This window comes from Barbus barbus (genome assembly GCF_936440315.1).
Source record: "Barbus barbus genome assembly, chromosome: 6".
Taxonomy (NCBI): Eukaryota; Metazoa; Chordata; class Actinopteri; order Cypriniformes; family Cyprinidae; genus Barbus; species Barbus barbus.
In genome coordinates, this window is record NC_136734.1 from 16,518,824 (window position 1) to 16,529,586 (window position 10,763).

At 36.5% G+C, this 10,763-nt stretch overlaps 1 protein-coding gene across 3 annotated transcripts in view; it reads left to right on the forward strand.

The window, feature by feature from the left end:
• LOC306871406 (double C2-like domain-containing protein beta) overlaps positions 1–10,763 on the forward strand; it is a 301,845-nt gene that overhangs the window by 288,554 nt on the left and 2,528 nt on the right. For all 3 annotated transcript variants that reach the window (XM_079419309.1, XM_079419310.1, XM_079419311.1), the window contains 3 exons: positions 5,147–5,304; positions 9,278–9,359; positions 9,447–9,543. In XM_079419309.1, the coding sequence (XP_079275435.1) occupies positions 5,147–5,304; positions 9,278–9,359; positions 9,447–9,543 (337 nt within the window). The remainder of the gene's footprint in view (positions 1–5,146; positions 5,305–9,277; positions 9,360–9,446; positions 9,544–10,763) is intronic.

The following is a 10,763-nucleotide window of genomic DNA, read 5'->3' on the forward strand; positions in this document are numbered from 1 at the left end:
ATCCTCACATCCATCAACGATCTGAGACAAACATGACAGACTTACAAACACCAGCAAACAATACAATGTGATAAAGCTATAAGCTGCTTGCTGCTGGAAGAAAACTAACAATGGTTTAACAATTGCAGCTTGTATCGATTGATTCAAAACCTGCCATATCCTCGAGGGAATGCATTTTTGTTTCATTGGAAATATACAGCCATGAATGTATGAGGGACACAGTCCCACACATGTGTTAGTACATGGGCCATACCTTATATCTGAAATGTTATACCCTAGTCACAAACTAAAGCTATAGCTCAGCAGGAAGTCTTTCGTCAGTACCTGGGCGCAGCTCTGCTAGGATCAGCACAAACTACTGCTTTATATGGTCTGGCAGGAGGAGGAGGAAAATGTTAAGGAAAGCAATTTGATACACTTACTTGTAGGCATGTCTTCTTCATTTGAGGGTAGTGGATGTAGGTTTTAAAGCATGATTACTGTGTCAAAGTGCTTCATGGATTGACAGGATGAGCAGGTAATGGGTGGTGGGGGTTGATCTCATATAGTATCTTTTATCAGAGTATCTTGCTTGAAAGACAGGGGTCATATAAACCTTCACATTCTCAGTAGCCGATAGAATCAATGTTAAACTTATAGAATGTTTATTGCTATTTATTACGCGGCTCTCTGAAATGTTTGATTCTGATCGGTCAATTTCGACATTCCAAGGTTCATCTATCTTGGCTTGCTAGGAAATATTTCCAACTCAAATCAATATTGTCCAGTTATTTACTTATATGCTAAGTAACCATGTAATAAGTGGGATAATGTACATCCAGCCAGTGTATATTATAACTTTGCATCGAGGTCCTGATCTCCCTGACAGGGTTTAGTTTGTGATGACAATCAGATGTATGTGCATTATCGCTTATTTGTCACATCTATACTTCAATATCAAAATATCAATACTTCAATATCACAATATCAATACTCAATATCACATGAGCAAGAACACTGTTGTTCTAAATTTGGCTGTAAGCACGAGATTGCAGTGTGATATTGCTTTGATGATATTAAAGGGATAGTTCACCCAGAAATGAAAATTCTGTCATTAATTGCTCACCCTCATGCTGTTCCAAATCCATAAGATCTTCGTTCCTCGGGTATCATTAAAATAGTCCATGTGACATTAGTGGTTCAGCCGTAATGTTATGAAGCTACTTTTTGTGTACAAAGAAAACAAAAATAACAAAGACTGATTCAAAAGAGGAAAATTTGCTCAATAAAGTCATTATTTTTTGTTTTCTTTCCCCACAAAAAGTATTCTCGTTGCCTTATAACATTACAATTGAACCACTGATGTCACATGGCCTATTTTAACAATGTCTTTACTACCTTTCTGGGCCTTGAACGTGTTAGTTGCGTTGCTCTCTATGCAGGGTCAAAAAGCTCTCGGATTTCATCAAATACCTTAATTTGTGTTCCAAAGATGAACAAAGGTCTTACTGGTTTGGAACGATTAACTGGGTAAGTAATTAATGACATAATTTTCATTTTTGGGTAAACTAACCCTTTAAGTAACTTAGACCCAATATTACCATTTACTAAAGAGTTCCAAAAGAAGTCAAAGCAGAATTAACCATTGCATGTCTCCAACCAACACAATGTTGTGGTCTTTTGTTCCTTAAAGTGCCCCTATTATGAATTTTTGAAAATTACCTTTCATGCAGTGTGTAACACAGCTGTGTATAAGCTGTGTATAGCACCGTGTATAAAGGTATCGTCTCTCAAAAGAGAGTTGACTCTGAATCATTGAAACGAGTCATTTTAAAATGAATCCCAAGCTGTTTAATGTTGACGTCAACATGAAACCTTAGCATATTGCCCGCCCACTTGTTGGTCTTTTCGCTTTGGTCTGCATGAAAATGCAAATTCATTCTTTGCCACTAGGTGCCGCTATTGGAGCGATAAAAATAGCGGTTTCCCCGGTAACGCTGTACAAAAAGCAGCACTGCCTCACAAATGCTGCTTTATCAGGCATTACAGACTTGATGAAATGAAAATGAGACCAATCGGACCAATCACCACAGATTAACGTCACACAAAGGAGGGGTTTGTAAAAATTAATCATTGAGCGAATCGTTTGGGAGTCGTTGAGCAAGTAAGGTAAAAATAAATCCATATTATAAGACAATGAAAGTGTTTTTGACCTTGTATGCATGTCAACCTCTCCCAAAACCAAAATATGAACCTTTTATAACCCATAATAGGGGCACTTTAATGATTCTGTTTTTGAATTAATCAGTTAAATGACTGATTCAATTAGCATGTTTTCTTTTACACCCATTTGCTGATGACTACCAAAAATCAGTTTAATGAAATAACCAATTTTACCGGTTTTACTTTTACTTTTTTTTTTTTTTTAATTGGGTTATTTCCTGGTGATGATGTCAAAACATAAGAATCCACACATTCCACTTACGTATTCTATTTATTATGATAGTTGTGATGTTAAAACATTAAAAACCCCAATGTATGCCAAAATGTCAGCAGCAAACTTACTCTAAGTACATACGTACATACTCTAATGTTTACAGTTTCTGTAACTAGTTTCTACCACTTCTTCGGCTGCATGAGATGAGAACACATTTTTAGAATTTTGTGTGTTAGTAAAGAGTCAGTGTATGATATATTTCCTCCTCCCCTAAAGCGAAACACCCGCTCTGGGTGAATGCGCTTAAATCTGCAGAAAGGACGCATTCCTGTTACATATCACATATTACACACCTCTGCTTGAATCAGCACAAACCACAGCTTTATATGTTCTAGCAGGAGAAGGGAAACGTTGTGCACTTCAATCAGCTGAAAGAGCACAGGTTTAGGTGTTTACATGCCGGGCAAAATCAGGGCAATGGGCAAAAATCTAGACGTGTCAGTAAGTTTATTCCTAAGCCATTTAAGACCATATGGCAATCAAGTAAAAGCCCAATAAAGGAAAATGCATTTACATGACCACCTGTTGTCAGCTTAATAAGCGTAATTTGTTTAAGAACGTGCATGTCAACACTTGTCAAGCATTGGGAAAACAAATGCAATGATAAAGGAGGAAAACAAATAGAACAATAAATATTTTTTTATTAGTTTGCTCAAGCATGTTGCTAAGTACTTTCATCAACATATTCTATGCCAAAAATTAGAAGATAAGTTTTCAGTGGACTTTCAAAATTAGCTATGCAAATGAAAATATATAGTTACGACAGTTTCGTTCATTTCTGTTCATTTACTCAAGTTTTTTTTACCAAATGTGATTTGTCAATGCCGATAGCCTCATGACAGCACCCTTGACATGGGCATCTTGGGTTTGAGTCCTGGCCCGTGGATCTTTCCCAATCCCACCCCCCTCTCTCTCTTTCCCATTTTGTTTCCTGTCAATACATACTCTCAATATAAAGGCAAAAAGGGCAAAAATAAATATAAAAAAAATAATAATAATAAATTTGGTAACCTATCTGGCAGCATCAGTGCATTTTTCTGTTTGGGCTAGCAATTCATGGACAGCTTTTCTCGTGCATTAAATCACCCACATTGCCAACAAAGGATGAAAATCCCGGACAATAATGACGATTCATATTGTCATGAATTGGGTGAGCTGTTGTGAATCCACTTACTTGTATCCAGGGGTGTCCAAACCTTCACCTAAAGGGCCAGTGTCCTGCAGAGTTTAGCTCATATCAGCTTCTAAACACTTGCCAGGAAATTTCTATTGAGTCTTTAAAGCTGGTTCAGATGTGTTTAATTAGGGTTGGAGCTAAACTCCTCTGTACCTCCATAACCAGCACAGATTTGCCTAAAATTACCATTGTTTGGCAAAGAAATAATTTACATAATTACTTATACCAAGCATTTTATTTTATAAGCCTTATGTTCCACCTCAAATGACAATATATTTATAGTAATGTTAATATTTAGCCAGTCCTGAACCCATTTAAATGGCTTGGGTATGCAGAACATTCTCAGATTTACAGACCGAATGCCCCTGATGCACAGGCTGACGGTGTGTCTGGAACACACAAACACAGATGAGCAGAGTGACAAAACCAGTATATATATATATATATATATATATATATATATATATATATATATATATATATATATATATATATATATATATATATATATAAATCAGTCCTATAGGACACCACTTAGTCAATCAAACTGGAGAACTGAAACAGTTATATAATGACAAACGTTTCCCTAAAGTCTTTCGTTTTTTCCAAGTTACTTTTCAGCCTTCATGAGTCAGTTTTAAAAAGATAAGCACCGTCGATTTAGATCAGTCTTTCGATTTAAAAAATGACATTAAAATTACATTTGACAGGTATGGAATGCTCTCCAACCCTGACATTATGAGATTTCCCAGTAAGTTTAGAAAAGTTATACAAGTAGTTTTTTTAGCTCTATTCACTTCTATCCATTAATTATCTGTCACCCACCTGAAAGATCAGCACACAGACTGATCTGGGATCTGCTCTCAGGACTGCAGTACAGGTAGAAGTGACAAAAGTTAAACACAAAGACTGACTTGGGATGTGCTCTTAGGCCTGTGAGTGACTCCACCAGCTGGCAAACAGTACGAAGTGTGTTTGTTGTGTGAAGAGACTCTGCAGTGTGTGTGTGTGTGAGAGAGAGAGAGAGAGAGAGAGAGTGTGTGATCTCCAGTGGGGACGGAAATGAGACAGCAGTGTGTGGGGGATGAACCTAGACGCCTTCTCCACAGCTAATTAACTTCATGCTTGACGGCTTTGGTGGGTCCACAAAGTTGTGAGAGTGAGAGAGAGAGAGAAGATTTACCTCACATTCAACAGATGAGATTGCCATAAAATGTCTAGACAAGACAACACTGGAAAGAAGAGAGCGGTGCATGAAACGAATTGAGCGAATTAATAAATTCGGGACGTAGACATTTCGACCTGTTTATGAGCTGATAATTAATGCTACCAGATTCATAGAATTTCCACTTAAAAATATATATTTATTCATATTATGTACAAGCTACATCAATCCTTTTCTTTATAGTTCTTAGCCATCGGACTGACAGATGTGTTTTCTATGTGTGTGTGTGTGTGTGTGTGTGTGTGTGTGTGTGTGTATCTCAACATAGATTGACAAGACAGATGACAAGTCTCTGGAGGAGCGAGGGCGCATCATGATCTCTCTGAAGTACAGCTCTCAGAAGTGTGGCTTAGTGGTGGGCATCATCCGCTGTGCCCATCTCGCTGCCATGGATGCCAATGGCTTCTCTGACCCCTATGTTAAAACGTAAGTTTTTACTGTACCAAAAGCACAGTTCAGCTGTTCCTGTGCAGGAATACAAAAATAATTCACATAACTTGCTTTAGTGAAAACGTTTCATGTGGAACAGAAGATCCATGCATATAAGAGTATGTGAATTACAGATATCAAAGGAAATCCAGCTTCCTGTTGCTGAATTTCGTATAGTTAGTTGACTCAAATCTGTGGTATAACAATAAGACAGGATCTTTTTATGCAAGTTAGAATACATCAATGTTTTTGTCAAAATTACAAATAATATGTGAGAGATTTTGCCTACATAGATTAGATGCACCACAGAAAATGGAAGTAATGGTAGATGTTCTGTTGAGTTCATTGACATTAAAATGATGAGACAAAAACAATGTAAAAAAAAAAATTAAACCTATGCACAGACAAATCATTCAAACAAAGATCACTTACGCATTTAAAAAAAAATGGGGTGAATATTCATTTCAAGTTGACTTTCAAGTGCTGATCTGAGGGTAGAGTATCTTGTTGGGTGAACACCAGAAGGTTGTGGGTTTGAAGAGGAAGATCAACGCCTGCTTCTACATCACTGCCTGTTTAGCCCCACCCACCAATTTGCGCATGTAGTGTTTGCAAATGGTGAACATGCAGGTCTACGCAGAAACCAAACGATAAAGATGTTCCAAAGACAAGACGCTGTGCAGTGCAAAGTTGTGGGGGAAAAAGTTCCAGACCGCATCAGTAAGAACTTTTTCACTTCGTTTTACCGCGGATTCTTTTACAAACAAGGCACAATTTGACGCAGGATTTTCAGAAAGACTGAATAAAAGATTGAAAAAGATGATACTGTGCCAGCTATATTGGATCTGACAGTAATGTCGCAACACAAGTGTGAGTAACTTTGTGATAACTATTGCTTTGTCTGTAAAACATATTATTTGATATGAGTATTTATGCATTTTTAACCCAAATCATAGCAGCGTCTATCTGTGAAGGATGTAGGCTGTCAAGCATACACAACTGTTAGCCAATCATATCAGTGAGCGTTTACTTCAGAGTCTACAATCTGCCACACCTATTCAAAGAGATGCTGCGTCCCAATTCGCTTACTGATACTATGCTCTTAAAGTATGCACTCTTTTTGTGAAGAAAAAGTACATACTTTTGAGTATGTAGCAGAATAGTAGGCAAGCTTTAGGACATACTACTTCATCATAACTGCTTCTTTAATAGACGCTCTGTTGCAGTTACGTGCATTCTGTCACTGTTTAAACTGCCTTGTCAATCATCTTATCAAAGTTAACAAAATTCACATTTCGTTTAATTTGATATCCTACCGTATTGGAGAGAAATGAAAGAGGCACATTGATCTGCCAGTCGTGGGTCTATTATGCCGAGAACTCTCTTCATATGTTTGCATAATGATGCATTTAAAAGTTAATGACTAAACGTATAATTATTAAAGTTCACAATGTTGCTGCAGATTAAATATAACGCTCACAACATTAAATAAATATTTTTAATCAGGTTAGACATTGATTATCACTCAAACCCCTTTCTCTGCCTCTGTCGGTCTCGCTTAATTGCCATGTTTGTAGTTTTTAAATACTTTTTATGCGTGTTTGTAGTTCTAATCGAATCCTCAATCCTTACTTTCAAAGTTCTTAGATATCGTTGTCAGTTCATACTGCTGTTAAAAGGAGTCATCGGATACCCATTTTCCACAAGTTGATATGATTCTTTAGGGTCTTGATGAAACGTCTATAACATACTTTGGTTTAAATTTCTCGATGGTAGTGTAAAAAACATCATCGTTACCCTGTCAAAATCAGCTCTGGTTTCATCAAGCCATTCTAGTCCATGTTGCTTTAAATGCTAATGAGCTCTGCTGACCCCGCCCCTCTTTTCCGTGGGGTGACGAGCAGTGCTGTTTACTTTAGCCGCAAAACTGGCTAACTAACACATTATTAGGAAAGGCAATTTGCAAAGATTCATAAAAACCCTTATACTCACTTCTTCTGTAGATGAAGCTGGATCCCGAATGATTCGCGTGACCATAGGTGCATTTATGTAGATCGGGGATCGTGTATTCCTTTCAAAAATGAAAGTAACGTTAATCCTCTGCATCTTCAGCGGCTCAGATGTCGAGAGTAAATGACAACTGCTATATTCATTATTACATCCAACAACAAAACGCCTCAATTGCCAGCTCTCAGCTCACTTAGGGCGGGTCTAAGGTAAGATGGTCTTATTTGGTCTCTATTGTGGGAGGGACCTGTACAAAACTACATCATTCTGACAGGAATCTCAGAACAGCCTGATTTGAGAGAGGGGATTTTAAAGAAAACACTGGATGGATTTTTATCATTATAGGATGGATGTGTACACACACTTCCTACACACATTTATGTTCAAACAACTTGTAAAGTGAATTTTGCATCCGATGACTCTTTTAACTCAACACATGCAGATGCAATGAGACTTGTTTTCCGGTCATGCAACATTCCACATAAAGCCTATCTCACAGGAATGAGCTATGAGCTTTTGAGCAAGGCACTTAACCCCAAATATCTAAGGGATTATCTCTGAAATAAATGTACCATTAAATCACTGTGGATAAACCGCTTGCTAAATGATTTACCTACAATGTTGGATGTATGTATGTGCACATATGTTTATAACAAAAACCTTAGCACATCCATTCATCCTGCCAAACACAAGTATCTAAACCATTAGTCAACGCTTAATATCAAAATAGAATTGTGTCTTTGATAGGGAGGAATGCAAATGCATGTGTATTTTGAGGACTGGAATGTGTTGAGTGAAATGAAGCAGTGATCTCTGCGTCAGCACACAGAGGGGATTAGAGCTCTCAACTCCCTCGCTTCCCGAATCCAACGACTTATAGAGGGATTACAGCAGAGCGGCACTATGATTTGTTTCTTACATGTACAAACATTGGTCAATTTAACCAGCCTGGTTCTGACTCTACAAAAGCTTTGAATACTAAATTATTTATTCGTCGTTTCAACAAACAGTGCAAATCTTGTGCATTTGTGTCATCAGTTTGTCTCCATCTGCAATTTTCAGATCAATCATTCCTCTGTTTTTCTTGCATATCTACGCACAAATTAAATGTTTTTTTCATTCGTTTTACACTACAGGTGCATTTAGTCACTAGAAAAGCTGAATAAAATAGTTGTCCAGCAGCACTATTACAAGAGCAAATGTCATTCCCTGTCAAGAGAGCTCCAGGGAGACTGTTACAATTCAAGGGAAATGAGCCTTTTACAAGTTTCTGTCATTTCTGTACTATCCTGAACAGAACACTGTTTGAATCATTTCAGTTTTTTACTCTGTTATTCAATGAATTCTGTTTGATTCGTAGATGGATAAAAATAAAGAATGCCATTCTACATAAATACCTAGGGAAATTAAATTATTGCCTTTACAAAATAAGACGCAGGCTGTGATTATTAGGCTGCTGGGTTCACTGCCTGGATCTTCTTTAATCAGTCTGTTGGCTGTCTGTTTGTCTGGTGGTCTTGGTAAAAGAGCAAGGGACCCTCATTAAGAGGGCTTGCAGGAGTAGGGCCGCAATGAGACATTTAATGACCTCGAAGTCAGCAGACAAGTGAAGTGCGGTTGTTTAATCTTTTTTTTTTAAGAATTAAAAAAAAAAATGCTCCAAGAGCAAATGGTGAAAATGTCCTGCAATGAACCTTTGTTTGTCCTTTCATGGCTGTTTCTTTCAGCCCTCCGTGTTTTATACACAGGAGCTGCAATGCCCTCTAGTGGACATACTGACATGTTGCATACAACAACACTATTCTGCATTTGTTTCAAATGTGCTCCCAATTTTACTGCCTTTGCTATGGTGCAATTATTTCAGAATTATGCATCTGCCAGAAAGAAGTCAACTTAACCTTTAGTAAAAGATCAAACTAAATGCATCTCTTTTTTCTCTCTCTATATCACCAATGTATTTCAGGTATCTCAAGCCAGATGAGAACAAAAAATCAAAGCACAAGACAGCTGTCAAAAAGAAGACCCTCAACCCTGAATTCAATGAAGTAAAATTAACCTGACCAATGCCTGATTTACTGACTCTGTATCTCACTTTGTTTTTATAAATGCTAATTCCATTCTCTCTATAACAGGAGTTTTTCTATGAGATCAAGTATGCTGACCTCAGCAAAAAGACCCTGGAGGTGACCGTTTGGGACTATGACATTGGCAAATCCAATGATTTCATTGGTAGGAACTATTTACACATATGATAAAATCTGTTTTTATATATCTTTATTTTATATCACTTTATTATTAGGCTATATTTTTCATTTTTACTGTTTGCATTAAGATCTGTCATTCAATTTTACATCAACCCATACAAAATCATTTTACATTTCTTGTTGTAACTGTATAATTTTTACATTGTTTTATCAAATTATTCATTAACAAAATGAATACTATATTTGCAAAGGACATTTAATGTAATTGTCTAATAAAATAAGTTACTATAATTAGACAGATGTAAGATGTTGACCCAATTGACCCTTTGCAAAAAGACCCACCCCTCTTTGTTGTCTAACAAGCCGTGGCGCTCTCACACCATACATTCTCACACAGTAAAAAAAAAAACATTGTTGAGTAAAAAGGAAACTGACAACGCGCCGACAGACAAGTGAGCAGATTACTTTTGGTATGAAACAAGGTCTCAGCTTTAGTAGTGCCTGTTTAAGTGGCAAATGAACTGATCATGTAAGGTGACCAGATTTTGCCAGGTTCAAAACAGGACAGGGTGGTGACATATGACCATGATATGAGAAATTTTATTTCATATATATATATATATATACACTATACATATACATATATATATATACATATATACTATACACACATATATATATATATATATATATATATACTATACATATATATTTATACTATACATATACTCTATACATATATGTATGTATGTATGTATATATATATATATGTATGTATGTATATATATACATGCATACATACATATATATATATATATATATATATATATACACATACATACATACATACATACACGCACCTGTACATAGTTTTTTTTTATATAAATTAGAGAAGCACATTACAAATCATGAGACAAATACAATAGATACAAATTAAATACACTTGTTTTTCTAATACAGTATTACCTAATACAACAGTATAATCTAATACAACCATTGAAAGATGTCAATACACACAATTTTTCAAAGTCCACCGATGTTAATCTACTACCGTCTAGTTTGTTTGTCAGACAATTTGGCAGATTGAGCGTTATGATTGGTCAGATCGCCAGTCAATCAAACTGTCAACTGGCCTGAAATTCTCTCCAGCAGGTCATCTATATAGTTGAGGCCTGAGCCCCATGGGGAACTATTTACCTGTTTATTTTTTAGCTGTCTTTATGAACATTTCCATCCTTTCTCCAG